Here is a 13,556-nt window from a genome sequence, read left to right on the forward strand (position 1 = left end):
AGTAACGTTTCACACAGGGCGCGTTTAACTTTTGGATCAGTTTGAGGATGTCCGTACGCCCTCCACAGCAAACACCACGCGAGGTAACCAGAGCAGTTCACCACTTAAAATCATCCCTCAGCGCCCTGCCGAGCTGCCTCGTCACTTTCCGGGTTACAACATGGGAGTTCCTGAAGGGGCGTTCCTTTCAAATCCTTCCCCCGCTCCCCACTGCATGGTCCAAATGAAAAGGGACTTCTTCTGAGTCGGGTTTATAAGTCCGAGCACTCCTCCCGGGCCAGGAGAGGCCTTCCAGGGCTGAAGTGGTGGGCGGAGTCTGCAAGGCGGATGGCTTGTTAGGTTGCATAGTGATCGAAACTTCCCAGATACTCCAGAGCTGCCTGGTAGCAGAACTGATACTCATCCTAGGCGAGGCCAAGAGAGACAATCAGCGTGTTAGTGGCTGTGGAACACCTACCCAGACATTCTAACGCACACCTTCGTCGCTCGCCACCTCAGCTTTTCTGCTGTTGAGTGGAGACCAGAACAGCCCCTGCAAGAACACAGAAATGTTCTCGGGACAGCCCCAGAGCGAGCAAACACTCGGATGGAGCTCCACAGGATGATAAATGCCTGCGTAAACTGGGACAACCATGCCTGCCTTTCATAAAGCACCTACATCCATGGTTAACTGACAGCCAGGCGGGTCCCTGCTCCCCACAGGCAGGGTGAGGTCAATCTGCTAGTGCAGTGGTTCTCAGCTAGGGGGGTACATCAACTCAGCTAGAGATTTGCTTAGTTTCACAACAGGCTACATAAAACGCACTAGCGAAGTCAGTATAAACTAAGATTTCATACAGACTCTAACTTGTTTATACTGCTCTATGTGCTGTACACTGAAATGTAAGTACAATATTCATATTCCACTTGATTTATTTTACAATTATATGGTGAAAATAAAAATACAAAAGTGTCACAGCACACTTAACTGAAAAATTGCTTAAGTGAGGTGAAACTTGGGATACGCAAGACAGATCCGATTCCTGAAAGGGGGACAGTTGGCTGGAAGGGTTGAGAGTCACCGTGGTAATGGACAGAGCATGGGGCTGGGAGTCTGACAACCGCGGCCCTTGAAGAGAGCCTGTACCAATGTGCATTTGCCACTATACGGAATACTTCTGCTACACGACACAGTCGTTCAGCAATGCAGCCTAGGCCCTGATGCTCAAAGGCATTTAGGCTCCTAACTTCAATTGAAATAAATGGATATTAGGAGCCTCAATAGCTTTGAGGATCACAGCCCTTATTCAAAAGGAGTTTATGGAGTTTAAAGTTTTCCTATTAGCACGGTGGTTAGAAAGGCAAAAAGCTCATTCATCCTCCAGGTATATGAGAGAGGTTAATAGCACCAGAGGAAAAAGAGAATTCAGTGTGTTCCTGCTCGCTGTTCCATTCACAAACACCCACGTGTGCTAGGTAATTGCTACAATGTTCTTTACCTCTGTCTGCACCATAGCTGGTCGTTGTGTTCGCAGCATCTTAACTGTCTGGAAAATATCTACAACACCCTCATAACGCATTCTCTCCAGGACGATACTCAGGGTGATAAACACCCCAGTTCTGCCCACTCCAGCGCTACAGACAAGAGAGAACAACAAACACTGTGTTATACTCCTGTGTGTATTTTAGTAAGGAAGCAGCAGGAAGTGTAGCAGTTGTAAAGGCTGAAGGTTTTATTTATGTTCTAATATTTCTTAAAGCAATAAATTGGCACCCCTGTCCAATGACCATAACAATAGAGGCAGAAGGCCCCTGCCTATCAGTCCTTTCCTGTCCGGTGTCAGATTTCCTGGCCAACGTCCTCTACCAGCAATCGATGTACTAAAACCACCAGAGTCACTGATCCACAAATGTCAAAAGCTCCAGCAGTAGATAAATATTCAATTTGGAAATTATTTTTATTGCAATTAGAAAATAACTTGAGAAAACCTCCTCCACAATTGGGAAGCAACATTATCTGATTTAATGAAAGAAGTTCACACAGATTTGATGAGGTAATGCCCTCTATTACCTGCTTCAGCCAGTCAGGATGCAAGAATAGTTCTTGCTCCAGCGTAGCATCTGGCTTATCTGAATTAAAACAAAACAAAACCTACACAGCAATTTGCTGTGTTGGGTGAGCAAAATGAGGCCCTCCACGCAACGTGACGGCATTTCTCTGTTTGTACGTAACACAATAACATTAATTCTGTTTTGGCTGGGAGACCAGAGCTGGGGATGGGGTGGAGGAGGAGAGCGTGACCCACAAGGACCTTGTGGAGGGGAATGAAGGAATGCACGGCACCCCTGGTGTGTCCAAGGAGCTGGGCTTACAGAAATTACAAAATACCAGGTCACCCACTCTGTTAAGGAATTTGCACGGAGGCAAAGATGGCTGCTCGTTTGCCTACCTGCAAGTGGACAGAAATGGCCCATCCTGACCGAACTGTTCCTTTGTCTTATGCACCTGTCCAATGAAATCGATAAAACCCTCTCCTGATTTTGGCACACCTTGTTCGGGCCAGTCAGTGAACTGGAACTGACGAACGGTTCGGGACTGACCATCCTGGGGAAGAGCAGCAGAAAAAACAAAAGTTGCAGTTAAAACATGGGCTTTATTCGTGCCATTAAAAATACCAATGCCAAAGCTCCCGGCTGCCCCGTTAGCAAAGGAGGAGATGGAACGCTGAAGCACACTGCACGGGGGTCAGATATCGCCACAGCTATAGACCAAATGTACTCACCTGTGAATGAAGTCCCTGGAGTAGTGTCACTACTGCTTCATGCCCCTGGAGTCTACCTGCGCGCTGCACCAGTGCCCAGAAAGCATCGACCATTCTAGGGGCTGACCACACACAGTCTTCTGCTGCAGACCCTTCCAGAAGAGGCTATCGCACCTCCAATTTGGGCAAGTAAGTGCCATGGTGTCAGAATTACAGGCTAGAGCAGGGGAGGGCAAAGTGCTGGCTGGAGCCGGCCAGTCAGGGCTTTCAGTCCAGCCTGTGGGATTGCCAGCCCAGTGGCGCAGCAGGGCTAAGGCAGGCTCCCATAACTGCCCGGGTGGGCTCCTGGAGGGGGGGCAGAGGGCTCCATGCATGGCCCTTGCCTTGAGGCACTGCCCTCCATAGCTCTCAATGGCTGGGAACAGGGAGCCGCAGCCAATGGGAGCTTTGGGGATGGTACCCACAGGTGAAGACAGTGTGTGGCGGAGCTGCCTGCCCCACCCCAGGAGCCACTGCTGGGGGCCAGGGCAGGCAGGGAGCCTTTGAAGGAGAAGGAGGTTTCTGGTTTCACTCTGTTTCATCCCAGGGAATTAAAATCACATTTTAAAAGGAAAGCCGCCGAGCCAGTCAAAGTTTTTCCAGTGGAAGGGTTTTCCACCAGGAAATGCTGATTTGACTAAACTGAAATGTTCTGTGGGAAGATGTCCCTTTTTGTCAAGTGCTGACGAAGGATCGAGGTGGACTTTGTTTAGACTTTTATATTAAAATGTTATGAAGGGCTCAAAATGATCTGATCCTGACCATTAAAAAAAATAAAAATTAAAAAAAAAAGAGTGGGTTTAGTGAGGAATGTGAAAATGTGCGTTTTTGTAGCAGTTCAGACTGAAAGGAAATTTCAGAAATTTCCATGGAACGAAAATGCCAAGTTTCAACCAGCTCTAGAAGGCAGAGCGGGAAAGAAGCTACCTTAAGACTGTAGTAGTCTCTCCTGCATGGGAAGGACGGAGGCTCAGTTCCTGTATGTGCCAGGAGCTAAAAGGGCATGTGCTAGTGTAGAACTGCAATTGTAAAGCTAGTTCCACATACCCAGGGGCTTCCAGTAGCTGAGCAAAGCAGCACACCCCCATTGTTCTACCGTAGGACACCTCCCGTGGGTCCCCCATTCATTTCAAGACCTGGCTGAAAATTCCCCTCCCTTCTCTTTAAAGCCCATCACAGCCTCTCTGTCCCTTCATGCAGCCATGTACCACACTCTGCCTTCAGCAACTCCCCAGCTCTCTGCAAATCTTAACTAAAAGCATCTCATCTTAATGCCTGTCCTGTGGGATGCTGAGGGTGTTGCCTCTATAAAAGCCTGTTGGCGTTCAGTGTGTATGAAAGACACAACAGAGAGTACAGCTTTCGCTATTAGCAAGGTCAGCCAACCTCTTCATTCACTTGTGATTAATGAAACCAAATGGGTGGGGACTGCAGTACTTGGGGATGAAGCCACCTTCCATGCGCCTGTCCAGAAGAGTCTAGTTCCTGATCATTCCCCACATGCCTCAGACAGACCAAAGACAGCAACATGTGCTCTGTGCATTTTGTCAAAACATCTCCCTGACCTCAGCAACTTCTGTACAAATCTGCCGAAGCATCCAAATGGGCACTGCCGAAGTTGTTGCTCCAAAATCTCCCTAGAATATAAAAATCTTTGGAAAAGAATTCAGAGAAATTACCCAGTGTGAGCTAACAGCTTGAAGGAAATACCACTAGTTGGAACGTGGTGGTGGAGTCAGGGGTTTAGGAGAAGCTTTGTAAACAGCTGCATAATAGGACCAATGTTGAGCCTGAGAAGACAGGAGCTAGAGAAAGACAGCCAATTTCAACAGCTTCTGAAAATCTCGGTTCATTTAACAGTTCTGCTCCCCACCCCGCAACAGGGGAAAGGAACCCCAAGGGCCTGTTTTCCAATCTCCATTTCTGCCACATAAAATTCTGAGCTGGGACTATTCTCTGGATAGTCTCTTGTAATGAGAACTGTACGGTTGAGGCATGAACGTAAAATTCACACTTCCAGGCCCAGAAAAGAGAGAAGACGGAGCACTCACCCTGGCATCAGTAACCTTGAATTCTCGAAGGATATACTGAGGCATGTTGTATTCAGCCATGGGATCCACCACAAAGTACTGGTACCGTGCTGACCGCTCAGCGGGCCAATACTGATGGCACTTTTCCTGCCGAGGGGAGAAAAGACACCAGGTTAGAACAACACAGTTAACCCCTTACGCTGCTGGAGGGCTTTTCACTGTGTTGCCCTCCCACCCCTCAACCACCCTTCCCATGGGTCCGTGCTTACCCGACCCATCTCTCGCAGCTTGGTCAACATCACCACAATGGTGGAGTTGTTCTCCCAGAGCATCCGCCAGAAATCCTCAGTGGTCTCTGCCAGCGGCCCTTGAGTGGCAATGTAGGCTTTCTGTTGTCTGAAAGAAAGCACAAACCCCACACACAAGATGACAAGTTATTAGCAGTGGGTCTGGGGTGATGAGCTTAGCAACTAGGGGGACAGCATGAAAGCTGACACACAGCACCAGACATTTGGAAGGCCTTATAAGCTAGATGGGAATACAGCTCTTTGGAGATCTCCTAGGCTTGGGCTAGGGGTCCGTGACTCAAAGGCCTTGTGCTGGGTTTTCCCAAATTAGACTATGGGCTAAATCCTGACTAGTCATGCAGGAGGAGGTTGCAGCATGACACTTGCCACCCTCCCACGCACGTTTGCGCATGACCTAGAGGGCAATCTGCTGCTTAGCCTATCTGAGCAAAACAGGGGAGGGTCAGTGGCCACATGCAGTGCATTTCGGGGACCACAGGCAGCGTATTGCCTACTCTGTGCACCCAGAGGCACGAAGGAGGGAGAGCCCTTGCTACATCTGGTGCTGCTCAGTGCCGTCCCTCCGCATTGAGCCTCTGGCAGGCCTGCACAGGCAGAAGGTCTTAGAACACTGCTGCTTGGATGATCCTACAGCTTTGCTTGCTGGCTCCAAACAGCAAAATAAGGGATTGTTTCCCAACAGCTAAAGAAAGGCTGAGATAGGAACGATCTGTTCCATAAACATTCCCCATAGTGAATTCCATCCAGCCAAGATACTCAGAGTCTAACACGGCAGCTGGATGGTTTTTTTCAAAAAGGGAGAGAGAATGTTATGACCATTAACAGCTGAGGTTATACTCTGGGGAAAACCCCATATTTCAAGCTGCGATCTGATCACAAACAGTGTCAGGAGGGAGTCTGTCCCATAAAACGTTCAGAATTGCACAAGTGGCAGAGTGTGGGTGGATGGGATTCAAGTTCCTTTCAAGCACCAGGTGTGGATTAGAACAGATCAATGATGTTCTGACCCGGGCTGGAAAATCAATTCATTCAGCCTTCCTTCCCTTTTTCTGTCACTACCTCTTTAAACTGTATTTCTCTGAGCACCTTGCAAAAAGGGAAATCAGCTTGAATTACTCCCTGTTAAAACAGCAGGCCGCAACGTGTTGTCATTTACCTGTATCCATCGATAAAACTGGCATTGATATAATCTGAGCCCTCCACTCCCCTGATGGGCTGAAGACAGACCCTGGTGGTCTCGTATGGCATGATGTTGACAAGGCGATTCTTGAATTTGTTGCATGGGAGGTTGGCGCTTATGAACCTGGAAGTGTGGGCTTTGGAGTTGGCAAGTCGCTGAAGGAAAAAAAACACACACACTTGTTCTAACAGGTGTTTTTTCAGCTCCCAGAAAAGGGTGAGAATTGCTCAGATGCCTGGGAAAAACTGGCTTATTTAGGTGGGCAGGACGAAAGTTTCCATTGGTCTGGGTCTGATCTTAGACAAATGGTTCAGCAGCATCTTCATGCGAACCCACTGAGCCAGCACCAAGGCAGGTGAATTTCTTCCCCCTCCAAGTTCCCCTGCGTGGTTCTGGCTTTCATTTATTTACTGGGGGACAACTCCAGAAGCAAAGTGCCGGAGATGTCAGGGCCTTCCCCAGTGCAAAGCCTTGTTGTGATTTGTTGACAGTGCTCTTCACGTTGGAAATACAGTATTAAAATCAAACGTGAGAAGGGGAAGAAAGTCAACCTGGATTTCAGAGAGCTGGACTAAAGTCTTGCAGCAGCAGCTGGTCTTTCCCCTGGGACCCACTGCAGTAGCCCTGGAGTCAGAAATGTAATTACTACTTTAATGTAGAAACACAAAAACATTCCTTTCCCCGTTGAAAGGGCCAGTTGTCTGTCATCCCTTGGAGTCTAAGCTGCAGAAAGCTCCTGTCAGAAGCACAGACCTTCCCTCTCCACCCTCCTTTACTCTCCAATAGGAGAAGGTTATTACGATTAAATTCCTTAGGTGCCAGGGTTTTTGGTTTAAGTCCCCATTATCATCCTGCTTAAAAGAGCAACTTCAGGTGCACTGCAGTCTGCTGTCTGGGCTCTGCCCTCCCTGGAATCCCCATGTTAGAGCTGTGTTATAATGCTCGGCAATAGTCTACACTGCAGATTGCCTCAGGGAAGTGACTACAGTGTGGTTCTCAAAAACATCCCCATCGCACTGAATGCAGCAGAACCATGTGGATCAGCACGATGCGAACACTGATCCCGCACTGACTGGGCCCATGGCACTGCCTGGCTGTCTCCTGGACGGTCCAGTTCAAATGGAATCCCACCAGCACATTTTCTCCTCCCCCTAGAGCTGAGTGTTCTGCCATTACCTTGAACTCCAGCTCCATGCCTGTCACGTGCTCCCCCACCTCTATCTGCGCCAGTTTCTGGATGTAAGTGTAGAGATTCCTGGCTGGGACCTCTGTGTTACCGCAAGCGACAGCCTCCAGCAAGGCGTCGTGTATAAAGCTGTACTGGTCTTCTGTCTGGACCATGTAGTTCCGCTGTGACCTCATGAGGGTGACGTGCCCATAAATGTCCACTGTCTTCTCATGCTTTATTCTCTCCAGCATGGCATCAATCACGATGAAACAGCCTGTCCGTCCAACTCCCGCGCTGGAAGGAGAGGTGGAAAGGTAAGCAACATAATCCAAACCCCGTTGAGAAATGTACCTTGATGGTGGACCAGACGGGAAGGGACAGCTCCTTAGGGGGAGCGCGCGCCATCGGGAGCATGGAAGGGTGAGCAGATGTGTATGTGAGAGGTAGACAACGAATGCAGTATGTGACGAGCGTGAAAGAGAAGTAGAAAGCAATAGCGACCTTGTAAATATAGATACAGGCAAAGAATATAGGGTGGCTGAATTACTGGGAGACTAGAATGTAAATCAGCAGGGCTAGATATTTCGTGCATTCTGTTGTGTTAAGGGAACTTGCTGAATGACATAACCCAACTCCCATTGACATGAATGGGAGTTGTATGGTCAGTTTTAAAAGCTGGTTAGAGGATTTAGCCACACATGGAGCATTTAGTGTTTTTAATCTCAGGGTTTTGTCCTATCACCCAATGCCATAGCAACTGAGCATGCAGCATCCAACAATTTGGGGGTGTAAAAAGTAAAAGGTGTCACTGGTTTCCAAAACAAGGGTACGAGTCATCCTGGCACTTATCTGCTAAGTATAACTGCAACTCTGGTACATTAACTGCTCAGGTATTGAGAGGAAATGATTTGTAGCCATCTAGGATAATGGAATTGTGAGCCATAAGCAGTATGGCTCTATGAATAAAAAGTAATCAAGTTTGCCTGGCATGATTTGTTGACAGTTACCAAATTAATGGATAAATAGAAGCACTGGACATGTAATATCCTGATTTTAGTAAAGCCTGAGACAAAGGCTCAAAAAACCGTACTCCGAATTGATTCAGATTGGCTTGGAGGCAAACATTCCCAGGGCTGCAAGGACTGCGAACACCAAGGAATGGTAAATCGCAGTGTATCGAGTTGCAGGGAGGTGCCTAGTGGGGTGCTCCAGAAACTGGGTGTGAAGTTAGATCTTCTTTAGGGCAAGTCTACACTGGCAGCGCTTTAACGGGGCTTGTGTAGTCATGGCAGAGCACTGGGAGAGAGCTTTCCCAGGGCTCTCAGAAAACCTCCTCCACAAGAAGTGCGGCTCCCAGTGCTGGGGCACTGTTTACACGGGTGCTTTACAGCACTGAAACTTGCTGCACTCGGGGGTGTTTTTTCACACCCCCTGAGCGAGGAAGTTGCAGCGCTGTAAATGGCCAGTGTAGAGAAGCCCTCAGTATCATCTTTGTTAATGATCAGAGGGGCAGGGCAAACAGCATTGCTGATAAATTCCCAGATGAGACTGACTCAGAAGGCGTTGCAAACACCAGTGAGGACAGAAATACACAAAGGACCTACCTGTGGACAGGTTAGAACTATGGGCAGAAAAGCAACCAAATGAGGCTCGACTTGGCAAAAACACAAGTTAATTGAGTTAGGTGGAAATAATCCCAGCCCCAGCTTCTACACTGGGAGATACTGGAAAGCAGGAATGCCAAGAGTGACCTAGGGGTGAGAGCGGATGGCAAACTCGACACCAATTTCCAGTTGTGACGTAGCAGCCAGAACCCCCCGTAAGATACAGGGCTACAAACACACAGACGTCCCATCAGTGAGCAGCTGGGGAACAGTGACCCCCCGCAAAAACACACCTGTAACGTGACGTTTAATTCTAGGCCTCACAATCGCAAAGAATTCAGAGTTAAGCAAGCTAAATGAGAAAGGGGCTGGCAGGAAGGATTGGGATTTGCAGTTGGGTTGGGTGGAAGCTGTGGGCTCTGAAGGGAGCATGATGCTAGTCATAAATATCTGAATGGTGAGGATACGTAGAGGAGAGAATTATTTGAAGGGGAACAAACGGCTAGAGCTAGAAGTAACAGGATGAATTAAAAAAAGGATCTAGGTAAAATCTCAGGAAAAGCTTTCAGATGTTAAGTCTATCACGGAGTGAAACAGCCTTCCACAGTAAGTGGTGGAAGGCCTATTGCTTCAGTCACTTAAAACTAGATAGGAGAAAGCACTAGAAAAATGTTGGGCACTGGCAGGGGAGAGACCCTTGATACTCATAGATTCATAGACTTAAGGTCAGAAGGGACCATTATGATCATCTAGTCTGACCTCCTGCACAATGCAGGCCACAGACTCTCATCCACCCACTCCTGTAACAAACCCCTAACCTACGTCTGAGTTATTGAAGTCCTCAAATTGTGGTTTGAAGACCTCAAGCTGCAGAGAATCCTCCAGCAAGTGACCCGTTCCCTACGCTGCAGAGGAAGGCGAAAAACCTCCAGGGCCTCTGCCAATCTGCCCTGGAGGAAATTTCCTTCCCGACCCCAAATATGTCAGTCACTTTCCCTCTTTTTTGCACTCCCTCCCTGCATCACCAGGGTGTTTTAGGGCCAGATCCTGAGCTGCTATAAATCGATGTAGCTCTGCTGAAATCAACGAAGCGACACCAATTTACAGCTGCTGAAGATGCAGCCTGTACTCTTTATAAAGAGATTTGGGATTATCCAGTGAAAAGCCCTATAACAGTGCAGGGTGTGTCCATGCAACATACACACTAGTTTTTGTAGGCACCGGATCTGAAACATGAAGGAAAAGGTTAGGAAGGAAGAGAACACAAGAGTTAAACCCATCAAATAGGTGGGGAAATTCCATTAAAATATAGAGTCTTGAAACCCAGAAAGGTGTTTCTTGAGCTACAGGTGTGTGCTAACAGTCCGTCAATCTATTAGAGAAAGAGGTGGCCACAGCTAAGAGCTGAAAAACAGAGTGGTCACGTCACCTCTCTATTAGCCCCAGCAGCAAGTTCAGCTCAATCCAGTCCACAAAACAACACAGTTCCTGCCCCTGAGAGTTCCCACTCTGAAGAAATTTGCTCCAAGTCTGAGCCCAATTTACTAAGAACTTCAGAAAGTTATTCTATGTCACTTGAAGGCACAAGACGAAAAGTCGTGTCTGCTAATGTGTGTGTCATTCCTCGATACTGATCAGCCCCCTTTCTTACACCTCTTCATTTGCAACATCACCATGACAGGAGATCTCCTGTCAGACACAATTATGATAATTCTAGGTAGGGGGGTTCCAGGTCTGAACAAAGGGCTGGTATAATCTAAGGGCTTCAGAAGCACGTATAATCACTCAGACCTTTAGGCAGCTGGGAAACTACTGATGCTATAATGAATAACATGCGTCACCTTTTACCTCAACGCACAAAAACATTTGGGTAACATCAGACTTGCATGTGAAGGCATTTATGAATCAGCAGGGCCCTGCAGGTCTAAACACTCACAGCTAGAAATAAAGAGTTTCCTTCTCCTATTCAAAGGCAGTCCCCTCTTTTCATAAAAAAAAACTCCTGGATTTCCATTAATTAGACTTCATAACACCTAAACCAAGCAGGTTGCTGGAGCTTTGGCAAGAATGGAGCAGCCGATGAGGGATCTGGTCACAGTAAATCGCCTACTGATGGTCCTTTTTTATTCATTTTTGAGAAGCACATGATAATAGCCATCTGCAGGGTTAGTGATAAATTGCCCTCTTACAAAGACTGTTTAAACTGTATCCTCCAGGAGAGGGAGGATTAGAGTCCCCGACTGCCTGTAAAATTCAGATGTTACTTTCCCCAGCACTGAGTGACCTGCAGGCCCCTCCAGATTTCTCCTGAGGCAGGAGGGGGATTTGTCTGAGCTGAGTCTGCAAATGTTCCTCATTGGATGGTAAATTGAATTAGGGAATGCTACCTGCCCTGGGGGACCTTCACCACTCTGCTCTCAGAATGACTGCGGCTCTCAAAGCTCTTTCAAGACGCTGTTCGCTCTCTCCCTTGGACAGCCCAGCCCACTCTGCCTCTCGCCCTCCACATGGTGATGCTGCTTCCCCATTTCATCTTTCAGCCATGCCCACCGTGACAGAAACGAGCCTGCACGCTCCTCAAAGGCCAAACGTTACTGGATAGCACTCTGGCAATGAGGCCTCATCAAAGATGCCAACTAAACCATTCTAACTCCAACCCCAATCAGTTCAGGAAATGCTGCTCTGAATAGAAACCAAATGGGAGAATCCTCCTCAGATGCTGCACGGGAGACTGAGATGAGACAGCTCCTGTATGCTGGGAGCTGCATTGGGAACGTGTTTGCATGCCCCACTGAAAAGGGGATTCGCTTGGCAATGTGCTTCCCTCCTCCAGCTGGGGCTCCGTGTAGTGGGAGGCTGTGGTTCTGGTAATAAGCGGGTCAGTACCTGCAGTGCACTACGATTGGGCCAGCGTCAGGAGGGTTGCACGTTTTGACCCTTCTCAGGAAAGCCAGGAACGGGGTAGGGTACTCAGGGACGCCATGGTCGGGCCATGCTGTGAACTGGAATTGGCGTACCTCTCTCTTCTCACTGGAGCCATTCTGCAGAGTGGCAGAGGAACCAAGAATCACGTGAGCTAAGCAAGGGCCATGAGCTGCATACAGCAAGTTACAGAACGTAGGAATGGGACAATAGAGAGACGTGGCACCAGAGAGAAACATCACCTTGTGAAGGGAAAACGTCCGAACGCAGAACGTGGCCAACTCAATAGTGTCTAGTAAGGTCACTTGGATCATCCCATAGGTCTCCGTGCCCCGGCCTGGCCAGTATTGGTCACACTTGATCTAGAAAACAAAAGTCGACAATGATTTCGGGAACGTAGTCCAAAGAGCACAGTACACGGCACGGGACGCTCCCTCGTGGCACGGAAAGTAAAGATGTGCCCCTGGCAAGGGAGAGCGAAACAGCAAGAAGCATTGCTTGCTGAAGCATCAGAATAGGGTGAGACCCCACAGATTCAGCTACATGTCCTACGTGATCAAATGCTGCTTCTACTCTCAGAGCTGGAGTGCTGAGGCACATTGCTGGTCTGATGCCTGATCGATTGAAATGATTCTGAATGGCAGAGCACTCAGAAGAATATTACATGCGATAACAGGATTCTAACCTTGCCACCTGAGCTAACATGGGGCCAGGCTCAGAGCATGTTCCCTCTCCCCTTAGAGCAGTGAAGGGATCTAAGACTTCGCAGGTGGACAGTATTTTCACAACAAATCAGTGCTTGCAGGGGGCCAGCAAGGCAGGTAGCAATCTCCCAAAGGAGCAGATGAGGGCTGCAGATCAGAGAGACTGCTGTGCCCCAACTCTCCACATGCACCTCTCTTGGGGTCTCCACCTCTCCCCCTCCACAGCATCTCCCTGGAGCATGACTAGCCAGCCATCTCGCTGAAGTGTCTCACCCGTGATTTCTCCTCAAGCTTTGTCATCATCACAACCGTAGCTGAGCGCTGCTCCCACACCATCCGCCAGAAGTCGCCAAAAGTCTCCGGCAGAGGGCCCTGTGTGGCAATGTAGGCGTTCTGCTTCCGGTAGCCATCGATGTAGTTAGCGTTAATGTAGTCACTCCCCACAATCCCTGCATTAAAGTGGCAGAGAGAGTCAGTTGATTCGGCCTTACTGGAAGGTGGGGGGAGCGGGGGGGAAGAGCTTTCCAGCAGCTTGAATTCCTCATCAGAGAAAGCAGGTGAGTTCCCCAGCTCGAGTAAATCAGCAACCAAGTTACCTCAGCTGAGGATCTGGCCAAGGACATCTCCACTAGACAGCTACTTTTGGAGGAGACAGGATATCGAATACCAAGCCTGGCATATCTTATTTATTCTGCACTTGCACCTAGGAGCTGAGGTCACGGACCAGAGGCTCATGGTGCTAGGGGCTGCACAAATACAGAACAAAAAGGTAGTCCCTACACTAAGGGCTTACAATCTTCTGGGGCCAAATATGGATCTGGTTCATGACATGCGCTGCACAGTTCACAGGAGAGTCACAC

General features: G+C 48.5%; 1 protein-coding gene across 8 annotated transcripts in view; it reads right to left on the reverse strand.

Moving 5' to 3' along the window:
- Positions 1 to 307: 307 nt before the first annotated feature.
- The window catches only part of PTPRS (protein tyrosine phosphatase receptor type S), a 244,058-nt gene continuing 230,809 nt past the window's right edge, over positions 308 to 13,556 (reverse strand). For all 8 annotated transcript variants that reach the window (XM_050934412.1, XM_050934410.1, XM_050934411.1 and 5 more), the window contains 10 exons: positions 12,970 to 13,145; positions 12,235 to 12,354; positions 11,957 to 12,111; positions 7,475 to 7,760; positions 6,275 to 6,453; positions 5,080 to 5,206; positions 4,832 to 4,957; positions 2,430 to 2,584; positions 1,479 to 1,614; positions 308 to 404 (listed from right to left, as the gene is read on the reverse strand). In XM_050934412.1, coding sequence (XP_050790369.1) covers positions 336 to 404; positions 1,479 to 1,614; positions 2,430 to 2,584; positions 4,832 to 4,957; positions 5,080 to 5,206; positions 6,275 to 6,453; positions 7,475 to 7,760; positions 11,957 to 12,111; positions 12,235 to 12,354; positions 12,970 to 13,145 — 1,529 coding nt within the window. In that variant the 3' untranslated portion in view covers positions 308 to 335. The remainder of the gene's footprint in view (positions 405 to 1,478; positions 1,615 to 2,429; positions 2,585 to 4,831; positions 4,958 to 5,079; positions 5,207 to 6,274; positions 6,454 to 7,474; positions 7,761 to 11,956; positions 12,112 to 12,234; positions 12,355 to 12,969; positions 13,146 to 13,556) is intronic.

The sequence above is a fragment of the Gopherus flavomarginatus genome, chromosome 24 (genome assembly GCF_025201925.1).
Source record: "Gopherus flavomarginatus isolate rGopFla2 chromosome 24, rGopFla2.mat.asm, whole genome shotgun sequence".
Classification (NCBI taxonomy): domain Eukaryota; kingdom Metazoa; phylum Chordata; order Testudines; family Testudinidae; genus Gopherus; species Gopherus flavomarginatus.